Here is a 26,522-nt window from a genome sequence, read left to right as displayed (position 1 = left end):
ATGAATAGGTTACTATAATGCGGTTTTCCCCCCCAGGTAACAAAGGCAGTGGCAGGCTCATACAGAGCTGTAGTGTCCGATAGGAGAGGAGAGGACATCAGCACCTTAGAGTTACTGGACAACGGTGAGATGTGACCTTGCCAAACAAGTATCCACAAAAATATATATATGCATTTCTTCCTGTGTTCATTTCAGTTTGCACAATCCACAATCCATCCGCAATAGAGAGAAGGCGATTCGTGTGTTTGCATTTCCTCCTTATCTCGTGTGTCCCCAGCATTCAGCCCTGCCCCCTCTAATCTTTCGTTGAGTATTGGTAGCCATATAAACCACTGCACGAGCGCTTAATTGTCTTTTTTTAATTTACAGAGTATGACGAGCTTCTCCAGCAGTTGAGTAAACAGTGCGGTGAGTTATTCACGGCTGGGAGGTCTTCTTTCAAGAAGAAGTGAAGATGAAGATGTGACAATGACTTGTTTTTACACGGGGTGTGCTGTGTTGGGATGAGCATAATAAAACTGATAGCAATGTTAATTAATTATGCTATGTGTTGTTACAGAGAATATGAATGTGTTTACATCTCCAGATAAAAAAAAAATTGCTTTACATTGCCAAAGAAACTTTGTATGTGAAATATGATATTATATACTGTATATTAAGGAGTGATGCCTTCTGTGTCTCTACAGCATTGTCAGCTGGCCCACTGAGCATTCAAAGCACCGCTGTAGGTTTCAAGCTCTGCTGCTCATTCAAATACTACATAAGCCACCTGAAGACAAGCTGGTACTTCAAGTGAGTCCACATGCAGAGCACTAGTCTGACCTAACATCCTGTGTGCAACGGCGGCCGAAGACGACGTATTTAAAAACCTAACATGAGTTCTGTAAGTCCCGAATGAAAACCACCAAGGGCAGAATCACCTGCGCAGGAAGGCAAATGGAAAGTGGTTTCACGTTTATTTTGGCTCCAGTGCCATGTAGCACTTTGGTCACGTTGTTTACGACAAGCCATAAAAGTGCAACACTGGAAATGCCATGTTCCATAGGCTATGGTAATGTAACACAATCACATCTGCAGCTAGCGTGCATGTGCAGACTCCACTGCCGCACCTGCACACACACAAAACCCAATGGAGGTAAGAGATAACTGTGATACTGTAAATGACTGATAATTATAATCAAAATTAATCTACTGGATCATTTTTCTTCTTGTTGGTAATTTAGGTGTTCAGCTCCTAAATTGCTCACTTAGGTTCGACTAGTAAACTATGGCAGTACAGCTGGATCTTGGTGTCTCCATGCAAATGTGGCAGTTGGGGGCACATCTGGACATGGAAGTACTTAAGTATTATAATGAGAATGCCTCACTTCACGTTCTGCAGCCAAACTTTTTTTAAACGTAAAAGTTTCCAAACATATGAGATATTTCAAGCTGAATTTTAAGGTAAATGCTGTTTGTCATATTGGTGTAAGTGCAATCTATTTTTTTAAAGGTTTTCCACAGGGTAAAGAAAAAAAAGCTTAGGGAAAAGCTGGATTAAGCAGATGAGGAATATTTTTTTTATATATGATACTGATAGAAAATTGGAAAAATGTATATTAAGGGGAGAATCCAACATGAGAGTATAGCAGAGTAAGGGGAAGCTCTTCCATTGGACTAACTATTGAAAGACAGAAGTGCTGGTCTGTCCTTTAAAACATTCAAATCATATTGAAAATGTATTGCAATTCTGGCTTTGATATATTTGCAATTGTTTATAAGATGTAGAAATATTTAGAGGATGTAGAGTAAAGCATGATAATGACATGCTTCAGAGTGTACCCACTTTCTTTAGGAAGGCTACTAGCACCATCTACTGGGGACTTTATGAATTCCCACTGGAAAGGACTAAACTGGAAAATGCAGAGTAAAATATGTTAATCCTGGATTAAATGGTTTAATATGAATGCAAAAAAATGTACACCTTTTTTTGAGTTTCTCATTCTTAACTGTTGATGTGATGAAAGAAGACATTATTTACCTACCACCTGTAATTTATAAATCTGACATTAACTTATTGTGACTACAAGGAGCATTGTGCAGCCGAACTCTGGTGCCCAGAGCACCATCTCTGGGACTAAGGACAATTCTTAAGTCAAAGGCAAAAGCACAACAGGATCTGTTATAGGGTGAGATCAATTATATCTGCCTAAAGCATACGCAGTAGTATAAAACTGTCTGTGCTCCTTCCCTTGTAGGGACAAGAGGATTGAGCAGGAAGCCAGAACAAAGACTGGGAGCAGCATGCAGATGGTCTGGATTGAAATCTTAAACCCAACAAAAAATGATATAGGCAAATACACCTTGGAGATGTTTGACGGCAAAGAGACACACAAACGGTTTCTTGACCTCTCTGAACAAGGTAAATGGAAATAATATCCATAACCACTTAATTATTGTGCTTTACAAGTGTGACTTAAATGGATCGATTGTACAATTTCAGACGATGAAAAGATTCCAGAGCAAATGTGATTAGATTTTGTCTCTTGATCTTGATTATAACTTTCAACAGCCTTTGCTGATGCCTTGCTGGAGTACCAGAGGTTGAAGTAAGTGCTGCACATCATTCAGTTTCCTCGATAATGCACCTAACATGGCTGTGACACCCCCAAAAGAAATCTATTGTCTATTGAAAACTATTTATCGACACAACATCTGAGCATCGATTGTTGTTACTTGACATTGTGCAATGTCATATTGATTTGACTCTTTTGTTTTCATCCCCCAGGCAAGCGGCCATCGCTGAGAAAAGTGAGTCGATTGATATGTCTGTCCATAACAAAGATAAGAAAATATTTTACAGTGGATATCAACAGAGTTGTTGTTTCTTATTTTTTGTTTCAGATCGGGCTAAAGTGACAAAAGGTCTTCCTGATGTGGTAGCCATCAGGGAGGACAAGGTATGTCATTGTCAAGGAAGCACTGCAGACACAACCGTACTACTTTGGAGATACACACACTGTTGTGACATTGTCGTCAACCTTTTGTGTGAAGCAGGTTTGCACGAATCACACTGTGGTTGTGCCAAGTATAATTTTTTTTAAAGATTTGATCCCTTCTTGCCCATCATTTCCTCTCCTTGTCCTCTCCTCAGTCCCTGTGCCTGACATGCTTCATCGAAGGTGAACCCGCGCCAGAGATCCTCTGGCTCCACAATGACAAAGAGATTTTTAACCAGGCCCAATTCACCATCACTAAAGAGCCCAAGTGCAGCACCATCACTGTCAACAATGTCAAGACGGAATATTCTGGAAAATACAGCATCTTTGTGCGCAACCAGTATGGCTGTGAGACGGTTGATGTGACAGTGAGCGTGTACAAGCATGGGGAGAAGCCTCCAGCTAACGCTGTGGAGATGGGTTTATAGACTGAAAGTTAAGACGCTAATTCATTTCTGCATATGTTATGCTGTAGATTGAGAATTTAACATAGCTAAGTGAGATAGGCCTAGATGGATAGATGGCATTCACTCAACATTTGACTGTTCATTTGATCCAATATAAACCTCTGCACAGAGGGAAAGTGGTCGATAGATTGTGATATGGAATGATGGCAGCTTGTTCATGAGGGAATTATGATGAACATGTCAAAATTGACTATATAGTGAAATACTACTGTCTAACAATATTTTAATCTGCATTAGCTAATATTAGCTCAATTTAGGTACCGGAAATAACTGGATGTTGGCTAACATTATATTACATCGGCTAACATTTGCTACAAGCATTGGTTGATGTTGGCCAACATTAGATATGTGACAGGTAGCTGATGTTAGGTGGCATTGGCTGATGTTAGTCGCCGTTATTGACGAAATATACAAATTTATTAACTTATAGTTGTTAGTTGAGGAATTAACAGTTTGCTGAGTGACTCTTGTTTGATTATTGTGGCCACAGTCGTCATTATTCAACAGACGTGAACTTAATTGCTCAGAGCATCTGTTTAATACACAAAAAAGCCTCAGCTACTGGACGAAGTTGTTGGTTAATCAGATGTCATGTTTGTGTGTGTAGCATGTTGAATAAAACCAATTCAGTAATACATTTCACCAGTGTATTATTTCTATGAGCACTTGAAAATACACTTTGTCGTATTCAGTCAACTCTAATTTCAGGTTGTGATCAAATATTGTTGAGAATGGACTATAGATTTCTTTCTAGATGATTTTGCAAACAGAGATTGTGTCTTGTATATTTAAAGCAAACAGTCCACAGTGTCAGTGACCCTCCTGGGCCATAGTCAAGTCAAGAGGTTCAACGGTAAACTGAGGAAAACGTGAAGATATGAATGAAGTTCATTTAAGATCACATTTAATGAAAGAGTCCTAAATAAATTACCTGTAAATATGGTATATAAAATGACACAATTCAACATTTTCTGCTTTAGATCCTGAAGGTTTTAACTGGCTTTTTAAACTCATCTTTCATTTATCACAATGAACAACAGGTTGCATGACTTTTTGATTATGTAAAACACCATATTTCTGCATGCAAAGTTGTGTCTATAAAAATATGTTCATCTTTCCTATCAGCTCTTGAACACACTTGAAAAAATTTCCATTTAAATCCAAAGTCACTGGAAGCTGGTGTTTGGCCAAACAGGAGTAAGTGAACTCCAGGTTGTTCAAACAGCAGTGGTTACTTCATAGGGGTTTGTTACACATTACCCATAGCACTGGGACCCCTCTGCTTCCCAGTATAAGAAGGTGGAAGCATCGCCACATTCCCCACATTGTGTTGAGCTTCACACAGCTGTTGCAGCCTCCAGCCTACGTTGGTGAGGAGATCCCAGACCCACGAGAAAAAAATGGACTTCAACGGAACATGGCAGGTTTACTCTCAGGAGAACTACGAGGAGTTCCTCAGGGCCATGGGTGAGAAAAACACACGCAGCTGCAAGGATTGCCATTTAAAGGAAAAACATTTGTGATAGCTGAAGACAAAGTGGCCATTAGAGCGTTTTTGCAGACCAGAGATTGTTAAGTCTTTGATTTTTTTAGTACCACTGTGCCAGCATTAACACAAACTTGTGTTAATGAGATCTTTTCTCAACAGATCTCCCAGAGGACGTCATCAAGATGGCCAAGGACATCAAGCCAATTACTGAGATCAAGCAGAAGGGCAATGACTTTGTTATCACCTCCAAGACCCCTGGGAAGTCTGTGACCAACGCCTTCACCATTGGCAAGGAGGCTGACATCACCACCATGGACGGCAAAAAGCTCAAGGTTTGACAGTCTAATTTACCTTTTTTCTTTGCAAGACACGTGGCAGCTGAAAAAATACTTTAATGTCATTAATGTATCAGTCTTAATCAGTCTCTGGTTTTTTTCTTAAATCAGCGAAGTATAAATATGTTTAAAGCAGAAATCTTTGTCTTTGTAATGAGCCTGTATGTAAACAATGTCTCAACTCGAATGATAACGATAATGCTGCTAATGTTGGTGTTTTGTTGAATTTCTTTTGGGTCCATGCCTGTTTCCGGTGATTCATATTGTCGTTTCATCTGACCACCAGTGCATTGTCAATATGGAGGGTGGAAAAATGGTCTGCAATACCGGCAAGTTCATCCACATCCAAGAGCTCAAGGGAGGAGAAATGGTTGAGGTACTGTACATCTTACCATGAAACACTCTTTCTTGCATGCAATCTTAAATCAGCAGAATCTAAATTGATACTAATTGATTCTTTCCTCTCTTTTTTTTTACCCCTAAATTATGATCAGCTGTAATTTATCTCCTGGTCATATATTAAATGTGTTTCCTTCTTTTCTTATCCCTTTTCAGACATTGACCATGGGCTCAACATCTCTCATCAGGAAGAGCAAAAAGATGTAAACTTGGCAGTGAAGAAACCATTGTCTATTTAAAATAAAATTGTTGCTTGATAAGAGTTGTTTTTGACATTTCTTTTTCTGTGCAAATGCCCATGCATGCCTCTCTTTGCACGGCCCACCCACTTCTGTGCCTGCCATCTAGCATAAAAGGATGTGAGTAATATTGTTAAGTAAACCAGACTAGGTTTATGGAGACACCTACTGGTGGTGTGAGTGTGTGCAGGGTATATACAATATAGGTCTTGAAAAGGCTTTAAAACATTTAACAGATCGTTGATTTTATCAAATTGAAAAAATAAATAATAGAAAATAAATGTGGTTTATCAATCCATCAGATTTTCCCTGCTTATCTGGGGCCAGGCATGGACTGTGTATGAGATACTATGTCTCAACAGGCATAGCAAAGTAACTGGGACCCAAGCCCCTCGTCTGTAGTACCACCAGATTCTAAGCGTGTTTCTGTGTCTCTTTTTTGGTCGCTCTACATCTATCTCTGGTTGTTTTTTGTCTCTTTGTGCTGGTTTTGCATGTCATCTTGGTGGTTCTCTGTCCCTTTGGAATAGTTCTGCCTGTCATTTTTAGACTTTTAACTGAGCTTTGGCTTTGGCAAGCAACTTCGTACAAAGGGCTGGGCCCAGGTGGCCGGAGGGACCAGGAGGCCCCACCTGAGCCATTTGTTCCCTAATCCATACATTGGCTCAGATACTTTGCTTACTTACATTACAAGGAATTACATTTGTTATATGCAACTGGAAAGTACAACATGATTGTGATACAAACGTAAGTAAATCCAAATAGTTAAATAATTCCATTATTGTTTGCTTTCTGTCATTCTTCAACCAGTAAATGTGTTCAGGTTAAAGTATATCAGTATATATCAGTATATAAGTATATATATATATATTTTTTTTTTTTTTATATATATATATTTATATATTTATATATATTTATATATATATATATATATATAGTTCACCCTAAGGGACTTTTGTGGCTCCTTATAAGGGTTTCCGTTTGTGGACAAACCAAAAGTGGCCTTTTGGGTCTGAGCATGCGCAGTGCGTCGAGACCACTATGAGCAAGTAGCTAGCGTTAGCTGCAGTAAAGCGTCGGTTCTTGTGAAGAACAGCTGCAACAAACAAATTCACGGCCACCCAACTGCTGTTACGGGCCGTTGGAAAATGGCGAGGTACCTGAGGCCTCCTAACACCTCCCTCTTCGTCAGAAACATCGCCGACGAGTCCAGGTATGATGTCGTGTTTTTCATTATACCCTGCTAGCTTGACTGCACGCATGGTCAAGCTAACGGAATGCTAGGTGGTTAGCAAACACGTATGTCACCAAAATGGCTAACGAGGGGAGAGAGACGAGTCTGGTCCGTAGTTATTCTGGACCGATTATTTCTCTAGGTTACTATTAATAGGAAACCACTTAGGACATCTACCTCCGTGAGGTTTGCGAACGAGAAGCTAAACGACTGTTGACCTGGAGTTAGACTTACTCCCCCAAAGAAGATTGTGCTTTTTGTATTCAGGACATGAATCCATGTTCTGGTGTTGCCTGGCATGTTGTGGTTTGTGTGGAGCACGCTCACGGTTTGCCAACAAGTCTATATTTAAACTGTCTCCAACCTTGTCGTGCCCCAGACAGTTGTAAACGCTACACAAATACTATGGTCATTTTGACTCTGTCATGCCAAAGCATGTGGTCCATGCCACATGGGATTATACAAGTTAAGTTTTATAAACCATGCATCTTCAGGTAATAATACCCCAAAAAAGCACAAATGATTAATAATTATGAAGGGGAGGGGTGGGGGGTAGAATGCCTAAAGGAACTGTCGACAGACATGTCTACAGTTGATCCTGATCAAAGGCTTTTCTCTTCCCTCAGTCTCTCTCTGTTCTAAATGTGTCACGTGGGCAGGCGACACAGGCGTCATGCCTAATACATATTTACCATATTTTACGAACATATTTTATTTTGCGCCACTGCACCTCCATGGATATTTACCAACCCTGCTTTGGACCCAATTTATTGATTTAAAGACATACAACTCTTGAGGCTTGATGTTTGAATTTTCTTACAATTTTTTTTTACACCTATTATATTTGCAATGACATCTTTATAGATTCTTTATCTTTTTCAAATTGTTGCTTTTATGCATTTAAAGGAAGATTGAGAAAGATGTATTGGGAAGTCATCGTATGGGCAGTTAAGTTTAGTAAATTGCTCTCCTGAGCAGAAGCAGGGAATTAACATGTGATGTCAGATTCAAATAAAGTTCTTAAAAGTTACAAAATGATTGTCCTTTAATACGAAACTAAAACATCAAGCGCATTTTGATCAATATACTGATGTCCTTTTAAAACATTTTCAGGCTTTAAAGCACATCATACTCCAAAACCTCTTTAGTATTCAACTTTTATGTGGAATTGTAACAGCACTGTGGCCTGCTGTTGCCTGGTAACCCCGTTGAAATGTTTCAGTTGCCTTTACAATTGCACATAATTTATGTTGTCACAATCCAATCTGTGGTGCAATTTGTGTGTACAACTTCTCCAAATGAAAACATTGTTTACTTTTACCAAATAAATAAATAAAAATATCATGTCGTTCACATGATAAATGACTTACTCGCTCACTAGCATTTAGCCAAGTAGATGGTTTGGGCTTAATGTGCAGGGTTTCGTCACATCAGGCTCTGTGATTAGATGACGCATGCCATTTCTGGGTTTTATAGCTGTAATTTATCTGTTTTGTATGATGTCTGTGTTTGTATATGCACAATTACACCTTTTTAAATGAGACTTCTGTTTGAAGTGGGAAATGAATATGACTAGTCTGCAAATAGGTATTGTCGTATGCTGTGCTGGCACCTGCTCTTGCACACTGGGGCTCCAGCTAAATTCATATGGTGGCCAGCAGAATAAATGTGCTTATTTCATGACACTTTAGGCCAGAGGATATCCGACGTGAGTTTGGTCGTTATGGGCCTATTGTAGATGTCTACATTCCACTTGACTTCTATACACGACGGCCGAGAGGATTTGCTTACATTCAATATCCTTTATTCTTTGAATTTGTAAATTGTGTATACGCTGAGGAAATGTCAAGTATGAAATCTGACTGCTGGGCTGCAGTGTAAGCCCACCAGTTATCTATTTTTTGAAGGAGTCTCTTTTCTTTTATCTGAAATGTCTGTCCCATTGTGTGGAAATGTTTTTGTGTAATTTATTTTTATTTTGTTGGTTGTTGTTGTTATCAAGGATCCTGTATTTAAATTTCAACGTTCTCCTAACCAATATTTCCTCTGTTGTTGCCTTAGAATGGTAAAGATACTGTTCTGGAGACCCAGCACCAAAGAAAGTTGAAAGGCGGTTGTAGAGTTAGATTCAAGCCAAAGACACCCAGGCGACAAGCCGTAGTGGAATTGGGATATTAAAGAGAGAGCAAAAGCATGAAGATACAAAGAGGAGAACAGAGAGCGTCCAGGCTTCCATTTGTCTACCAAAGGGAGGAAAAGCAAAGTGTTTATTGGGCAAAGACAAGCAGGAAACCTCAAGTTCTTCTGCCAAGACAATAAAGATCAAGCTGAAGGTCAAAGGTCAAGCATGTTAAAGGTAACAAGCCAAACTTTTTTGTATCCTACCGAATCTGATCACCATCAACATTTGTCTTGTCTTAACAATCTGAAATCACAAATGGCCCTTTTGATTCAGATTAATGTCATTTTGATTGCAGCGTAACTGGCAACTGTAATTGCAGTAGGTTATGCTGAAGATAAGTTATGAATTTATTAATGATGCCAAGATAATGGATTATTATTATGATGATCATTTTTCACTTTTAAATTGTTATCTGAAATGAAATTGATCAAACTGATCCTGTAGCTGTGTGTTTTCATTTGGAGCTGTCAACTTGGGTTGCAGCCTTTTCTTTGTGACTGTTGTGCATGTGTCCAGACTTCTGTCCCTGCTTTCCAAATTTCAAAATAAAAGGCCTTAACAATACAGCACGTTCGAAGATGTCCGGGATGCAGAAGACGCCCTCCACAACCTGGACCGCAAATGGGTTTGTGGACGTCAGATCGAGATCCAATTTGCCCAAGGAGACCGCAAGAGTATGGGAAAAAAAATTGGCGTATTGACGCGTAAACATTATGAACCCCAATGCAATTTTGTTTGGAAAATATGTCATTGTAACATAATGTCCCGATGGTCCATCTAGCTCCTAACCAGATGAAGACCAAGGAGCACCACTCCCCTCGCAGTTCCTCTCGCCACGATGACGAGCGGGATAGCCGCCGAAGACGGTCTCGGAGCCGTAGCTACGACCGCCGCAGGTCAAGGAGCCCCTCCTACGAACGCCGTCCTCGGAGGTCTGAGAGCCCCAGAGAGTGAGTGTTTGGCAACCTTGCTTTATTTTGCAATTGCAACAATTAATTCAGTAAATCTTGTCATCTCTGGTGCTGCGAATCAGTGTTGTATCAATCAGTGTTATTAGTCTAAAGGGGGAGAAATGTGTCCTGAAATGTGTGTAGTTAAAAGGGGTTGATATCAAACCTGAACACTTAAATGGTATCAAGTTGGCATTGAATGCTTGGTCGGGTACTTGGGAAATATCGTAGTCCGAACTAAGTAAAACTTTAGACTATATTTGATATAGACTTAAGTTCCTTACTAAACAGACATTTTTGATTTTGTTAAAAGTGAAAGTACAGTGTATAAGCATCATTCAGTAAATATTTACTGAATCACTTATGAAAATCAGTTTTCATATAAGCCCTGTTATATAAAGTTTGTAAAGGATCCTCGAGGAACAGATCCACCAACTGACTTGCACGAAAATCTCGCCACAAAAATACATTGTTCATTCATTTAAGAGATCCCTCATTTCACAACAATTTGATTGAATCATCTTCTTCTTGTCCATCTTCTGGGTGTTCATTTTACCATTAATTTCATCCCCCAACACATATATACACAATAAATTTGTAAACGTGTGTAAAACATGTAACAGTAGGCTAAACGTAACAAGATTTTTATTTTTAAATTCATAAAATACATGCTCTGCTGGTATGAGCAGAGAGGACGTCCTACTGAGTTTTGTGTAGACTTAAACTAGGTGGGTCAGTAATTAGGCAGAACATTCACTGTTTAATTACAAGAACTCATTGTTCTCTCCTCCAGGAAAAATAAATTGGTGCAAGCTTCACCCTGAAAAACTGGTCTGTTGATTTTGTTCCCTGTACAGCTCTCGGTCCTACAGTCGTCACAGACAGAGCAGAAGCCATGAAAATGACAAGTATGATCATTCGTTATCTTGCATTAATCAAACTAGAAGCATTACCTTCTCTAATAATTTATAACGCTCATCCCATCCAGGTACCGAGGTCCTCCCCGTGAGCACCACAGAGCACAGCCTGAGCCGGGCTCACGAAGCCACTCTGCGTCCTGCTCGCCTTCGCCCTCCAGATCCAGGCCTAAAGGTAAAAAGAGCCAGTCCAGGTCTCACACCCCGGCTGAAGATTTCAACCCAACCTCCAGCTCCCAGAAACAGTCTGCGGGACGGTCTCCTTCACGCTCCTACTCTCGATCCATGTCTCGATCACGCTCTCGCTCCAGGTCCTGGGCTGGACGCAAGTCAGGTGGTCACTGACTCTCTTTAGTAGCCCTTGGAACATTCAAGTTATGATAACTAGAGTGTTATGCTCTTCATTTGCATTGTTTATCATCACATTATGGCGGAATCTGTCACCAAAGGAAAAGGCAGTGGCTGAGATGTTTTTTTTTTTAAAGCAGAATGAAAGTGTTTTGTTCTAACGTGATTCGTGAAAGCACAGGCCAAGTTACGTTTTTTTGGACTTGTGTAATGTGGGAAGTCATGGACATGTGACGGTTACAATATATTTTTTTAAACTTTGAGTTGGCAGTATATAAATTCATACACTTGTTAATATGATGTATGTCTCAGTTTGGTGTGTTATGTAAACATGAATAAAAATTAAAATCAACGTTGTTTCCCATATTTTGTAAATATCCCGACCTTCCGGTTACAGAGGTGCGGGTGTAACAGGCACATTACTCTAGTCGTAGTTTCCCTAGTGACTGTATGGAATGCAGTCAGCTGCTACCTAATAGCCCAGTATTTTGTTAAGTAATGTGTACAAGACGAGGGCTCGTTCTCATGTACTACGATCTGAGTGAAACAAGTGTTCTTAGTATCGTTATCCTCGTTTTACTTGCTATGTTTTATCAATAAATGAATGGGAAAATATCTATTCTTGTTTCTGCACCTAAGCTGCACTGTTACTAGGCTTAAGCAAGGCATGAGGTCCTATTGCCATATGGGCAATATGATTAAGTTATGCAACACACAATCAAGATACTCAAACACCGACAAGAGTAGGGGGGAGGGGGAAGGGATTTATTTTTTTTGGTTTAAATTTGTCATCAATTCAGAGTGCATTCTTTTACAATTTTCAAACAATTGGTACCAATCTTAAAAGTGGGCATTTCGATTCATCTTCAGTGACATTGTTTAAGAGGGATAAATTCATAGCCAATTCATTACAAGTTTCAAATTCAGAATAAGGAGACTGTGCCATGCTTAGCTCAAACAGGGGAAAGAAAATGTTTACATGGAACAACCAATAGAAAATACTTTAGACAGCATGGGACCAAATTCAATCGTCGGCTGGCGGAAGAACAGCCGAGGACTGAAAGTGGTTCTTACAAAAAATATTTGGCCAATTCACGAGATTGCAACCTAATAAAAATTGTTTCAGCATGGGTTTTAACTTAGGCACAAAACAGGTCAACTCAAGAGTAAAAACGGCACGCTTACAGTACGTAAGCACATTCAGAACTCAATTCCATACATGCGCAAGTCTCCAAATTCACTTGATATTTGTTGCAGTCTTACTTAATATGCACTTAACATCTTTCACCCTACACTGCATATTACAAAACAATAAAAAACATGTGCAAGATCTCTGGAAAGATAACAGTGCAGGGGTACTGAAAAATGCTGTAGGCAGAATTTTTTTTTTTTAACAAAAATATTCTTCAGTATTGAAGTCAAGACACGTCCTTAGCATGTCTATACATTCAGTGTTATTACTAAAAATACTTTTGTCAGGCAGACCTCAAATACGGTCTGCAAATGTACATATGCTACAAGTACTTTATACATTATACATTTCATTATTTACATGGCTCTTGAACACAAGCGCTCATATTTTGTTTTGTGTCTTAAGGCTGGCCATAAACAGCTCCAATTCTGCAAAGGGAAAGCAAAAGGGCCTCAGAAGAGGACAATCACAAAAATAGTGGATCCATAGGCAGATAGTCACCGGCTACACCACCACCATTTCAATAGCATCCTGGCCTGTAACTTATGACGGAAAAAAAAATTGTCTGATTGCAGTGCAAGAGGTTAACAAGAGGCAGAAAGTGCCTGCTGATTATGGGATGGTCAAACACGGACCCATTTTGTAAACACAAACACCAGCCTCCTTTCTCACGTCGAGTCCTTCGGGCTACGTCACTTCAGAAAACCTTCCTCAGCTCTGCCTGACCGTGCTTACAAAAGACCTGCAGCCAACAGGGGCGCGTTGCGTGACTTCGACAGAAAGTGAAACCCATTTCCACAACTATGCCCGGCCCCCTTCCGCATGTTGGGGCTGCAGCATTGTCCTGAATCGACAGGCTGAGGCACAATAACTGGTGATTGGAAAAAGAGGAGCAGTTTAAGACGGCCCCGGGAACTCCGACCCGTTCACCGCTCAGGCTGGCATGGTTAAAGTGGCAATGACAATGCTGCCGACCACGTATAGAGGATGTCTAAGAGGAAATAAAACTGCAATAACATTGCTTTGGTTACACACGGCACATCATACATCTTTCAACCACAACAAAAAATGGACTTGTACAAAATAATGCTATGATCGAGTGTTATGGGCTTTAGACAAGCTCAACTCCTATAGTGCATGTGCGCACAGCGCAATAAAAAAGGTACAGGAGTTGACAGTCCAAGGCCCGTGTGCCATTGTCTCATTACCCTTCCATCTGGGGTTAAACATTTGACCTGTACTTGCTGGCTACAGATTATTATTAACAGTAAGATAGCTTTTTTTCCCTGCAGAATTGCAGTTTAAGTGTCTTTTTTTAACCCAAACAAGGAATGTGATACAAAAGGAAAATAATGGTTGGCCCGAGTGGGGGAAAAATGCTACAACTTGGAGTTTGGTTTAGCACCTGAATCTTCAGAGGTGACTCCAAAGGATCGTCACTAAATGTATGTAAATAAAAGTTTTGTCAGTCCACAGAAATGGACCGTAAAGGTGATGGGAGCTTACCTGACCTGAACTATAAACCTTGTTTGGGGAAAAAAAAAAATTCACTCACACACTGCTTTGACAGCCAACATTAAAAGGAACAAAACAAATGTAAAGGAATATCCAGTTCATCATTAGTCACAGACGGACTCCACGAAAAGCATCGCCGACCAGCAAGGCAGCGGGGCTGTAATATTTTATAATATTGGTTAAAAATTCGTGTAAACATTAGAAGCAACGCCTTGCTGCAGATGCCTCCTAACCTTCAAGGTAGTCAATCTAAAAAAACAGCTAAAAGTATTACAACTCTGCAGTGTTCCTGGTGGGTGGATGCTTTCAAAGGAGTCCCAGTTTGGGCATTGGCTTTAATCTGTTTTAAAAATGATCGAGAGTGGGTATCCCTCTCAGGCCTGCACCTTGAGGAGGCTCTTGAGCTGGAAGGCCATCATCTCCCTGTTGTCACAGGAGCCCAGTGGGAAGGACACCCAGTGGCTGGGGGGTTTGGGCAAAACGCTGGGCGATGGTGGCTCGCTGAACTTGGGCCCGGCGTAGCTCGGACTCCCCTGGGCGGCCAGGAGCGTGTTGAGGTGGGACACCGCGCCCTCCCAGTTGTGATCATAGTTGGTGGCAAAACGGACAGAGGCACCCTTCTCTGCAGACGCGGCCTGCCGCGCCTCCGGCGACCTGTGGTAGGCTGCGCCTTTGTCACTCCGGCGGTGGCCATGGTGGTGAAGGCCCCCGGCCCCTCCAGCAGACGCCGCCGCCCCGTTCTGGTCGCGGCTTCGCTGCTTGGCGCGGCCAAGCTGATGGTTCTTCTTGGCCAAAGGGCGCTCGGGGTGGGACGCTGGAATGTTGTACCTCTCTCCGCCTCCCATACTGCTGCTGCACTACGTGTCACCTAACATGATGAAAACACAATATAAGTGCACTGCAAACGTGGGAGTGTTGTATTTGTATCCACTCGGTAATGTGCAGTGTGTGCAGGGCGGATTAAGACATGATCAACTCGTACACAAGCGCAGCGGGCTACGTGCAGGAACACCAGACAGCAGCTTTGCCCCTCCCCCCCTCGAGCGCGCGCACGCGCACACACACACGCAGCCCAGAGGAAAACAGCCCCTGCTCACCTCTTTGTTGTCAGAAAGTCCACAAAGCAGAGATCCCCCTTTAATCGTTCGCCTCCGATCGAGCCCCAGGTCCTCGAAGTAGTTCTCTGTCTACTTCTCGCTGCACGTTTCTGTCCAGCGAGGTCTGAGGTGGTCATGTGCCAGGGAGCGTTGTGTTCTCGCGGAGCCGAGCTCAACATCCACTCACCGCAGCGCACGATGCTCCAAGAAGCCTTGGACCTTCGGGGTGAGGAAGAAGGAGAGCAATCTGTTTAAAATACACATATATACACACACATGTATATAAATACACATACACATATATACACACACACACACGTATATAAATACACATACATGTATATAAATACACATGTATATAAACATTAGACCTAATGTGCCTCCGTCGATCAACGGCTGTGTTTAATTGCAGACGGTCGATGTGTGTTTATGCGAGTGCGTCACTACATCCTGCGCCGCAGAATAGAAAGAAAAATAAATGAAAACATGATTATAAGCCAACTACACTGCTTTTCACGATAGCGCCAGAATATCACATCCGTAACAACATTTGGTTTCATTTTTTTTAAAGTTGCATAAGCAAAACTGCGACACCATTCTGCCACTGGTGCGGCTGCGGTCCCTTTGTCCTGCCGAGGGGCTTCGCTAACGTGTTTCCAGGATGAAACGCGTTGATAAAACACAGTCTCGGCCCAGGAGAGTCTGGACGACGACGGAAGACTCAATAGATGACACTCAAACGCGATGGGTCGCACGATTTGACGCCGAACCAAAACAAAGGATCGCCGAGCTCAACATGGCGACGGGGCACAAAAACAAGTCTCTTACCGACTCCTTCAGGCTTGGTTGTTGAAAGCCTTTCGTCCGAAGAAAATATATATGTATATGAGAATAGCCTCTGAATCTCTCGGCGGACTATGTAGGAAGCACAGCGAGCTATGTTCCCCCACAAAGCCGTCTCCCTCGAAGACTATCAGATGTTAAAAACACAAGTGGCCGCACACCGACGCCACTTCTCTCTCTCTCCTTCTCTCTCTCTCCTTCTCTCTCTCTCTCTCTCCTTCTCTCTCTCTCTCTCTCTCCCTCTCTCTCTCTCTCCCGACACCGTCTGAATTGCAACAAAATGGAATCCACGGCGGAGATATGTAGCTCATTCTCACCCGGATCCGACCAATCGCGTGCCGAGTGCGATGCGAGCGACCAATCGGCGAGCGGGAAGGCAAACGCTTTCACGCCTGTTGCCACACCGGTGACGTCAATGGCCGACCCCGCCTCCCCCTTTCCTTTGTTGGGTTTATTTCCTGAGAGAAGTGAGCAAATAGAGGAAAAACAACCCTTCTCGGTCACCACCCCTCCTCCACTTTGAAGCTACACATCGTGGGCAATAACTCGAATGCCATATAGAACATCAAGTAGAATATTAAGTTTCGGTTTTGTGTTATGTAATGCCGATCCCTCCTTCAAAATGACATGGTAAACATGTCCACAATTTTAGATGTATCGAAGTATTCGAGAAGAGAATAAAACGGGTTAGTCGGTTAAACATGTTGAGTCGGGTTGAAACCACGGGGGGTTGAAACAGCTGCAACAGGCTGTAATTCAAAACAGCTCTTGTCTGTGAGCTGCCCCTCCTCCTCTTCCCTCCTGCTAAAACAAAAGGTTGACCATTTCACTGAAGCCGCTCATTTAGCTCCGTTGAAGAAAACACACTCCTGTGATGTCAAATACAATTTTGAGATACTAATTCATAGTCACTTTACTCAAGTATTTCCACTTTATACTACTTTTAAGGCTGCCCTACCTTTATCTGACACTTTGCTGCTTTCAGATTAAAGATTTTACATCTAAAACAAATCACAACCTCATAAAAGACACGTTAACGATTCAAAGTGAGAGATTTCAAAACCATTCACCAAAAAACAAACAGACACACACGTCACATTCGCATGCGAATTGTTTGCACTTCCTCTTAAGAGTGACTCCCCCTCCAAAACTCTGGGATTGGTTCTGTTTAAATAACTATTATTGTCCAAAATTTCACAACAAACCCAAAGATTAGAGGAAAAGTCAAAAAAGCTGAGTATACATTTCAGTAGTACAACTTTGTTTTTTTCTTCTTTTCCACAGCAGTACAGATCTAGCCTCTTCCTTACAGCAGATTGTTTCTCTTGAAAAATGCCAACCGTACTCTGTCCTAATAAGACATTACAGCTTTCTTCCATACTATAAAGTCTTTCAGCAGGTTTTATGGGAGTCTACAGGTCCAGGTCTTGAAAACACATAACAAGTACCATGACCGATTAACTCATGACAAAGTCCACCGTCAGTGTTACGCTTCCTGTACCTGAGAGTCTGGGTTTTTTAAAGAGTTACACAACACAGCCTGTCAGCCAATGCTCCCAGCGTAAGGCCGTGGAAGGACACTCCCCGAAGCAAACTTTGAAGGGGGGTGTGCCCATCAAGAGCCAACTATGTATGGAAAGTAGGTCACCAGTTCTCTGTAGGTCGCACAGTAGACAGGAGACGACAGATCTCCATATATAACTAGTAGCAAAGGCTTTGAGGGTAAACACCTCATATACAAGGTGAATGTACAGTAGGCCATCCTGGAAAGCGCACAGAAAGACATAGAAAACAACAGTGGTGTGGAAAAGCTGCCATGTTCAATCTGTTCCTCACAAAGCCACAGACAACCAGATGGTCCCTCAGTCTCTGTCCTATTGGCCACTTACGGAAGTTATTGGGTGTAAAGGGTCAAATATGAATGACAAAAGGAGTTTGACATGAATTTGAATAGTTTGTCATTTCTTGTGAAACAAACCCACACAAAGAGAAGTTGGAAAGGACAGTCGTAGAAACAGTTTCACACCATTGAGCAATAAGCTGGGCCCATATCAGACCTTTCATACTGCCAGCAAACACAGCCACATCAAATTTCTCTTCTGTGTTGCCTTGTTTGTTATTTTCCCATTTAGTTTGGTGAGACACATTCACGTAACACAGAGGAAAAACATGGATAATTAACAAACACACAAGATGTGCTCTAATCTCTGCTTTTAAAATGTAGAAATCAAAAAATGTAATACTCAATTGGCAGATTACCAAAAAACGAAAACAATGAATAATTAGAAATAAATAATAAAGTTAAAATATTGTCAAACATTCAAAAGAATGTGCCGATTTGGAGACTCAACATTTAACAGGCCCATAGCACAGTGATAAGACTTTTTAATCATTCACTCAACAATTAATCTTTGAGTTGCTGAAATGTCAAGCAGGCCTGTGGATGCCGGTGACGACTCTGAGGTCAAGTCCTCAGTAAAAACATTGCTGGGGGTTTCAGAGTTTTCTTCTTAACTTGTTACAGTCAAAAATTGTACAGTTAAAATCAATTGCATGATGTGTATTTTATAATTCAGTTCCAGTATTTTTAGACACTATTTGTTTGACTATATGAAAAAAACTTTGCAAAAGCACTTAGACCTTTATTATATATATATATATGTTATGGGTATGCAACTTCCTAATGATTTCCTAGGTCATTTTCTGGCATTTTAATGAAATAAACAATGCCCTGAATAAGTTCAGCTCGAGTCGCCATTAAGAGCAAATGCTTATTTTTGTCCATGTCCTTGCTATAACGGCATTTTAAATTCTGCAGAAAACATAATTGAACAGTCAATTGTATCATTTGAACATGACAAATCCAAATAGCTTAGAGGGACTTGTGATAAGAATTTTGCAAATTCCTACTGATCTGAGTACAAATGAAAATCATCACAAATCCTCAATACCCTTTCAAATATAACTAAGTATGTTTAAATAAATGCTAAAGCAGAGGACTGCGTCGTGTACATTACAGTTTAGGACAGTATGTACATTTTAATTTCCACTTTTTTTCTGTGAATACAATTTTATTTTACAGTTACACTGTTTATTATTCTAAACAGTACAATTAGTAAAGAATCAAGCATCATTAAACCATTTTGCGCAAAGTAATTTGATTTATTGGTTTTCATATTTGGTGGTGCTCTGGTCTCTGAAGGTCTGGCAATCTGGAAATGAGTAGAGGAAATCTGATTAATGGATTCAGCCCGAATCAGTCAGAAAGAGCAAAGCTATGGTCCTGATGTTTGTGTCCATGATGATTTGTAGAAAGGGGATTGAGCATCCGGATGATGTCATCCAGCTGATAATCGAACAATGCAGACTTTATTCCTGTCCCGTTGTCTGCTCTGTTGTGCTGCACCTGGCCAGACAGTGACTGAGAGGAAATCTTATTGAAGCTGTGCTGTCTGCTGCTAATTGAATTTCCTGCCTTCTGGCCTGCTGGATCCATCAGGTCAGAGGCGAAAGGGACACGGTCAGTGCACCAGATATCACCGCCTCATTTGAGGACAGCTTCTTTTCACGTGGATTTAGTCCAGAACGGCGCTTTCTGACCTATTTTCTATAATTTGATATGTTTATTAGCCCCAGTTTCTGTGTTATTCAGCTGTTCTTAAATTGAGAAGCTGAAATAGGTTGCTAATTTGTTTCAGAAGGCCCCCGGTATGTGATTTTGTGACCATGATTAAATAGTTATATAAAGTACTGGTACACTTAATGTTTTTTAACCAAAGGCATATAAGCTAAATTAAAAGGCTTCAATTGCAGAGCGGAGTGCTAGGCGAGTTTGATTCAGCATCTAAGAAAAACAATAATGATTTAAAAAACAAAGTAAACTTTTAAACTCAACATCATTTATATGTTTCACCCTGCCACGTTACTGAGTCCCTGTCCTGTCAACCAGCTCAGGGTTGCTTAGCACTGCCCCCTGTTGTACTACAAGTAGCATCACACTCTGTCCTCTGGAGGCTTTTGTCAGTCATGACTGGTGCAGAATATAAAAGAAGAGTCCTTGTGAATGTGCAATTGCACCGCCATAATTCAATACGTAAAACATGTTTAGCTATTTCAAATTCAAAATACCCCATTGAAATAAAATGTGGGTGAGAAAGTATGACAGTAGAAAAATCAAATGGCACAGACCCTTCGGCACTTAGGGAAAAACAGTTTTATTATATCATCTGTTCTAATACACACATACAACCTTTGAACAAACAGAGCAAACTTGATAGAAACCCATTTTTTTACGCAGAAGCAATTAAGGTATGCTTGTAATCCCTCGAGAAAGCGTGTTTTAAAAATAGCATAAACCATGTGACACACAGAGAGGATGTGTATGCGTGATGGCAGATACTGTCTGACAAATAAAGATGGAACATGTTGGAAAGTAAATAGCAAAAGAGGAGGATGGAAAAAATCGTACAAATAATCCAATGGCGAGAGGCCTTTAGCTATGTTGGGGGGGGGGGGGTGTTTTTTCACACCCAGCATCCGACACCCAAGTACCATTTCTAAGTGCTCTGCTCCCCAGAGCTGCTTGAGACGCTTTGGCCGCGAAGGACATGACACTTTGGTCGTGTGGAAATGTTTGATTTGACAAAATCCATTTCAGTGTGGATTTGTGACGAAGAGCTGCACTTCATCTTTTTCTTATTCAACAAATCAAAAAGAAATTGACTTCCATTTTACTTTCAGTTTCATCACAGACTCCATCTGTAGTCATCAGATTTAAAAACCTCATCATTTGGTGTCTTTCATCTCTCTATCTGTTTCTCCATTGCCTCCCCCTTCCCCTTCCTCTGCCTCTCTCTCTCTCTCTCTCTCTCTCTCTCTCTCTGTGTCTCTGCCCCTGTCATCACAGCTACCCTCCATATCTTCTCCCCTCACTCATTGCACTTTGTCACCAGTCTGTAGATTGTGCAGTCAGGCTGTGGTTGTACTGTGGGAGACTGAGAGCGGATATCATATCACTCAAACCAGAAAACCACAGAGAGTGAAAAGAAGAAAAGAAACCCAAGGTAAGCTCTTAAAAGGTTATTTCTTTTAAGGTTCAAAATTCTCTATCTATCGTTTTGCTTGGAGTCGGTGTTGGGATGAAGTCGCTTTGCACATGTAATTTACAGATGTTTTTAGAAGTTACACGGAAAATTGCCTCTTATTTTTGAGCAACTACACTTGTGTTCAATAGCTGTATTTGTGCAGCAGATCTGCTACTTTTGATCTGATCTGAAAAGGCTCCTTTTTTTCTTTTGCCGCTACAAAACGAGTTATTTCATGACTTATGCCACAAGGGCTTGTGATATTTTGAAATAATGTGGCGGGCTGCAACAGTAGCTCAAGGGATTATTGCCACATCACATTTCAGTGTGCATGCGGCGAGTGATGTGACTAAAATGGGTTGTCGTTGATTTGTTGTTCTCTCTTTTTTTAATGCTGCTTGTATGCACTGTTGCTGCTTCTTTCTTAAAGGGGAAAACTGTTTTTTTAAAGGCTGACTCGTTCTTAAGAGTCAAAATACTCAACTTTGCAAACCAAGAAGGGAGAAAGGAGCGAGCCTGGGTTGGTGTAATGTCCACAGCACATGCGCTTTTTCCCTAGAAGAGTGCAAATGAGAGTTATTGTCTCTCAAGTCAATAAGGTGCTCTTTGATGTCATTCTGCCACTTCTGCCCATGTATATTTTCTTTGCTTTCATGAGGCAATGTCATGTTGGTGATGAATAACTGAAATAATGGTCAGTGGAAGCAGAGTAAAGGGAAAACAATGGGATGAAGGGCACGGTGACCTGATTGGGTGAAAACATTCCCTTTAGTCTTCCGAGCACAGCAATCACTTACACTGCATCATGTAAGCCGACTACTTTCCTTGTTCCATATTGATGTTGTTTTTTCAAAAATATATTTTGCTCAATGTTCCCCTGCTTTTCCTGAAAACCTTTCATCCAAGATTTCTGTGATTTGCAGATGTTTGACGTTTTTGCATCATGCTTTTACATGGGAAACATATGCCCATGTTCAAGCCGCTCCGCAAACAGTTATAGTATTGGTGGCCTCTCCACTTTATCCCAGCATTATTTACTTAAATCAAATCCTCTAACATCAGCTCCCCGCATAGAGTTTAATCTATTAATTGCACACAGGTGATGCACTGTACAACCGACCATTCAACCCAGTGGTGACCTTCACCCACCGATTAAGAGCCCAGGTGAAAAAACAATCCCATCTACTTCCAAAAGGGGGCAGTCTTCATCCTTTCAAATATGATAATATTCAGACCGATATTTGCAGGTAGAGCTCGATGCATGGATGAGCTGAGTTAATAAAATCTATCTGTCTCTGATTTTAAATGTGTGGCTGATCTGTGGAGGACAGTATTTCACTCCCATGTGTGCTGAGTGTATTTTAAAGAAGTGACAATAAATCAAAAATCAGAAAGTTACATTGGCAATTATTCAAATAATAAAGGAACATATTTTTAATGATAGATAATAAATGATAATGTCCTTCAACTTGTCACTGTACAGATTGTTAAATACAAATACAGCAGGTTTCCTGATATTTTTGAGCTGCAGACATTCTAGATACTTAGACATTCATAAAAGAGCACCAGAGATCAAAGTCAGGACATAAAGCACATGTCAAATGGAAAGGAAAATGTGAAATGCTCTTTATATACGCAGGGAAAAAAACCCCAGTCAGAATGAAATTCAGAAACAACAAGCAATAAAACTAGTAATTAGGGTAGAGGAATTGAGATTTAAAATAGGAAATATTGAATGCAACTAAAATACAAATAGAGCAGTTATAACCCAGTTACAGTGCCACAATTAATTTTAAATTGCTCTCGATTCAAAACAAGAAACCAATCAGTTTTAAATTTAGATTTGAATGTGGCTTTATTCCATCTTTGTCCAGCAGTTGCTAAAAGCGACTTTATCTTGTTTGATTCTACCAACATCTTTTACCTATTACACAAAAGCATAAAAAACATAGAAGCTGCCATGTTTCAGTGTACAGCTACAGCTGATGCTCTGCCTGCAGCTGGAAGTGATAACGCCCCAGGGTTTGTAGGATTTACACACACACAAACACACACACACGCACACACACACACACACACACACACACACACACACACAAAACATTATCTAACTGACTGTGCTATTTTTCTTCTACATATTGGAGAACCAACATAAATAAATAAATGAAGATGTTTTGATTGGAACTAAATGTGATCTTTTTTTCCTCAAGGACGGCTCGCTCTTGATCCACCGTGCACTCTGTGACTCTTTCTCCAATATAATCATCACCTGATGCTGTAATGATCATTGTGTGTTTGCCCTGACTATCTATAAAGGACGTTCTGTCACGACTCACCAATGTTAATGCTCCTTTTAAGCAAAGTTCAATATTGACAAAGAGAAAGAAATGTAGTCACATCTTCCCACTTAACCACGGAATCCACATCTTTTTATCAACAGGACGTTTCTTGTCTTTTTCCGCTTGATGAAAGAACCTCAAGGCGATGATTTGCTATCAATAAGTAGTTATTTAAAATACTTTTTTTTTTTAAATATTTTCCTGCTGCTGTTTTTATTTATTTTGTTTTGTCCTTATACTTGCATTTTGTTAACAAATTCTGGTGGGTTCCATTATTTCATTCTCAAGTCTGTGTGCAATTAATTAATTTCATTAATTCATTGGCAGCAGCTAAGGTAATATGTCTACCTTAGCTTTGTCAAAATCTTGGTTGATTTCTTTTACTAGCAATTTTGTCTCAGATACATTCATTTATTTATTGTTAGTTTCAAAAATAACAACAGATTCAATGATAATTTACTTTATTTCTGAATTATCCAGAGGGTAGGTGAAATGGAGGAATGGGAGACTCCTGCTTCGTTAGGACCCACAGAAGCCAAAAACGGCTCATCACAAATAGGTATGCAGTCATTGGCAAATACATTTCTTCATAACTATGTTTCTGTTATTTTTTTTACCAAATGTGGTAAAGCTGGAGGTTGTATATTCAGTTCACTTGTCTACAAGGATATTTCATTAAATGTGTGTTTTTCCCCAGGTCTTTTTAATGGGTCCTGTGAGAATCTGGAATGCTACATGGTCCTGATTAAAGCAGAGAGGACCGCCATCAGCTCCATCTGTTTCCTGGCAGGTCCTATCACACTGCTTGAAAACGCTCTTATACTGGGTGTGATCAGTGCCACGGCCTCTCTGCGGCAGCGGCCCTCCTATCTGTTCATTGGCAGCCTTGCTCTGGCTGACATCTTCGCCAGCTGCTTCTTCACCACCAGCTTTCTGGACTTCCACCTCTTTGGCCACAGAGACGGCCCCTCTGCCTACCTCTTTAAGTTAGGCGGTGTCACCATGGCCTTTACTAATTCGGTGGGAAGCTTGCTGCTCACGGCTCTGGACCGCTACCTTTGCATCTACCAGGCCCCCAACTACAAGGTGTTGTTGACGCGCCGGCGAGCCCTGCTGAGCATGCTGATCCTTTGGAGTGCCACCATCTTCATCTCCTTCTTGCCTCTGATGGGCTGGAGATGCCCCACAGGCCTCACTCCGCCCTGTTCACGTCTGTTTCCCTACATCAACCATGGATATCTGGCCTGCTGGACCAGCTTCATCCTGGTGTTTCTGGCTCTTATTTTGGGGGCTTATGCTCTCATCCTGTGGAAGGCCCACCGTCATGAATCCTCCATGGCCAACATGCAGGGACCAGCAGGGGCAGGCCATAACCGCATGAGGATGGATATCCGGCTGGCTCGTACCTTTGGCCTGATCCTACTCATACTCGTGGGCTGCTGGCTTCCGGCACTTTCTTTCATGTTAGCTGATGTCTCAGTGATCCTGACCCACACCCAACAGAGGGCCTTTGCCTTTTGCAGCACCCTCTGTCTGGTTAACTCTGCAGTCAACCCATTGCTGTATGCCCTGCGCTGCAGAGAGCTTCGAGTTGCTCTGCTCCAGTTACTACAGCGGTTGTGTGAGATTGGGAGGTGTCAAACATCAACGGAGGATTTAACCCCGGGACTACCCTCTGCAGAAGACAACTTCACTGCCATCTCAACAGAAATTGCCAACAGTCAGCAGCTGGACGTCTAAATGTAGGGGGTGGAGGACTGAAATTAAAAAGCTATATACAGATGGGAAATGATTATGGTAAAAAAAAAAAATGGCCATTCAAAACCAACTTTACTGTAGACTAAGAATCAAATCTACAATTGCAGGATTAAGAGCTGGTAAAACTTGATATTTCGAACAAGATAATTTGTGCTAAAAAGGTCCTGATAGTTACTGATGATGATGAGGAACATCAGAAAATCTATATTTGGCAAAACATATGACATATTGTGTTTACAGGCAACAACTGTAAGACAGTGCTCGTAGGAAGAACACATTAACACTGCAAAATAGTTTGTCCCCATTACATTTTATTTTAATCACAACATTTACTACACTGGGGATTAATTAACTTATGATTAACTGTTAGCCATTATTATTATTTCCAAAAACTATGATCAGCATAGTATGATTTCAGGCTATAGTCATCTATTTGCATGTACAGTAGGACAAAAGTAGTTTTATGAAATATTTTGTGATAACATCAATGGAAGGACTATTAACTCGGGATATATTTCAGTGGAAATAAATATCTAGGCACTTGTTTTAGGTCAAGCAATAGCTTTAGTGTGCTTTGAGCTGTTTTAAGTGAGATGATGTAATGTAGCCATCTAACCAATCACCTTGACCTCTTGCCTTCCCATAGCATTGCTTCAAAGCTCTCACTCCTATATGAAAAATGTTTTTCTGTGAACCGATGGAGCTAAGTTTACCGTTGGGTCCGTTATTTGTAGTTCAAATGCCTGTTCGTATTTGAGTGTTTGTCCCAGAGCATGCAAGAAAGGGGGACCCTGACGGTTGTCGAACCTATATGCACATGAATGCCAGGACTCCACAAAAGCCCCATGCATAGGAGGATTTCACACAATGTTCACCACCTGAATCCAAGCTGCGTGCTGAGGTAAAAGAGGCACATGCCAGGAAGAGAAAACAGGCACTAGAACACTCTTTGCAACAGAGACAGCCAGCAGCTGCACATAACTGACATGGACTTCAACTCACAGCTTCATATACTGTGGGGCAATAAAATGGAGTGTCACAAAAGTCTCAAATCGTTATTGAGTATTTCGTTCTTTTCATAGATTATTTGATAACATAGCTGCATTTTTTTCTTTGTTTTGGATGTAAAAAAGATTTTTAATCCCAGTGAGAAAGT

At 40.9% G+C, this 26,522-nt stretch overlaps 5 protein-coding genes across 9 annotated transcripts in view; 4 read left to right on the top strand and 1 right to left on the bottom strand.

Moving 5' to 3' along the window:
• myom3 (myomesin 3) overlaps positions 1 to 4,085 on the top strand; it is a 55,452-nt gene extending 51,367 nt beyond the window's left edge. Inside the window, exons 30-37 of the mRNA XM_035604471.2 lie at positions 37 to 124; positions 370 to 408; positions 687 to 792; positions 2,238 to 2,401; positions 2,552 to 2,588; positions 2,768 to 2,790; positions 2,884 to 2,939; positions 3,134 to 4,085. Coding sequence (XP_035460364.2) covers positions 37 to 124; positions 370 to 408; positions 687 to 792; positions 2,238 to 2,401; positions 2,552 to 2,588; positions 2,768 to 2,790; positions 2,884 to 2,939; positions 3,134 to 3,406 — 786 coding nt within the window. The 3' untranslated portion in view covers positions 3,407 to 4,085. The remainder of the gene's footprint in view (positions 1 to 36; positions 125 to 369; positions 409 to 686; positions 793 to 2,237; positions 2,402 to 2,551; positions 2,589 to 2,767; positions 2,791 to 2,883; positions 2,940 to 3,133) is intronic.
• A 660-nt stretch (positions 4,086 to 4,745) lies between these two features.
• fabp10a (fatty acid binding protein 10a, liver basic) lies at positions 4,746 to 5,928 on the top strand. The gene is made up of 4 exons (XM_035605050.2): positions 4,746 to 4,912; positions 5,094 to 5,266; positions 5,556 to 5,645; positions 5,825 to 5,928. The coding sequence occupies exons 1-4, from the start codon at positions 4,846 to 4,848 to the stop codon at positions 5,873 to 5,875; spliced, it is 381 nt and encodes a 126-aa protein (XP_035460943.1). The 5' UTR covers positions 4,746 to 4,845; the 3' UTR covers positions 5,876 to 5,928.
• A 996-nt stretch (positions 5,929 to 6,924) lies between these two features.
• On the top strand, positions 6,925 to 11,890 carry srsf10a (serine and arginine rich splicing factor 10a). Of its 3 annotated transcripts, XM_035604745.2 has the most exons (7): positions 6,950 to 7,120; positions 8,833 to 8,849; positions 9,203 to 9,517; positions 9,891 to 9,997; positions 10,105 to 10,273; positions 11,131 to 11,181; positions 11,262 to 11,890. In XM_035604745.2, the coding sequence occupies exons 3-7, from the start codon at positions 9,489 to 9,491 to the stop codon at positions 11,533 to 11,535; spliced, it is 630 nt and encodes a 209-aa protein (XP_035460638.1). In that variant the 5' UTR covers positions 6,950 to 7,120; positions 8,833 to 8,849; positions 9,203 to 9,488; the 3' UTR covers positions 11,536 to 11,890. The 3 variants fall into 3 exon arrangements, with proteins under 3 accessions (XP_035460483.1, XP_035460638.1, XP_035460556.1); XM_035604590.2 differs by lacking the exon at positions 9,203 to 9,517 and having other exon boundaries at positions 6,925 to 7,120; positions 8,833 to 8,937; positions 9,894 to 9,997; XM_035604663.2 differs by lacking the exon at positions 8,833 to 8,849.
• A 392-nt stretch (positions 11,891 to 12,282) lies between these two features.
• On the bottom strand, positions 12,283 to 16,452 carry pnrc2 (proline-rich nuclear receptor coactivator 2). 2 transcript variants are annotated; one of them, XM_035604945.2, is made up of 3 exons: positions 16,171 to 16,452; positions 15,343 to 15,589; positions 12,283 to 15,113 (listed from the first exon to the last, which is right to left on the bottom strand). In XM_035604945.2, the coding sequence occupies exon 3, from the start codon at positions 15,088 to 15,090 to the stop codon at positions 14,620 to 14,622; it is 471 nt and encodes a 156-aa protein (XP_035460838.1). In that variant the 5' UTR covers positions 15,091 to 15,113; positions 15,343 to 15,589; positions 16,171 to 16,452; the 3' UTR covers positions 12,283 to 14,619. The 2 variants fall into 2 exon arrangements, with proteins under 2 accessions (XP_035460838.1, XP_035460760.1); XM_035604867.2 differs by having other exon boundaries at positions 15,343 to 15,561.
• A 4,277-nt stretch (positions 16,453 to 20,729) lies between these two features.
• Positions 20,730 to 26,504, top strand: cnr2 (cannabinoid receptor 2). 2 transcript variants are annotated; one of them, XM_035629689.2, is made up of 3 exons: positions 20,730 to 21,248; positions 24,089 to 24,167; positions 24,306 to 26,503. In XM_035629689.2, exons 2-3 carry the CDS (start codon positions 24,101 to 24,103, stop codon positions 25,346 to 25,348), a joined length of 1,110 nt encoding a protein of 369 aa, XP_035485582.1. In that variant the 5' UTR covers positions 20,730 to 21,248; positions 24,089 to 24,100; the 3' UTR covers positions 25,349 to 26,503. The 2 variants fall into 2 exon arrangements, with proteins under 2 accessions (XP_035485582.1, XP_035485583.1); XM_035629690.2 differs by lacking the exon at positions 20,730 to 21,248 and adding an exon at positions 21,313 to 22,076 and having other exon boundaries at positions 24,306 to 26,504.
• The last annotated feature ends 18 nt before the right edge of the window (positions 26,505 to 26,522 follow it).

Source organism: Scophthalmus maximus, chromosome 1 (assembly GCF_022379125.1).
Source record: "Scophthalmus maximus strain ysfricsl-2021 chromosome 1, ASM2237912v1, whole genome shotgun sequence".
Classification (NCBI taxonomy): Eukaryota; Metazoa; Chordata; class Actinopteri; order Pleuronectiformes; family Scophthalmidae; genus Scophthalmus; species Scophthalmus maximus.
Note: the sequence above shows the minus strand (reverse complement) of the source record. Positions and strands in the feature narration are given on the sequence as shown.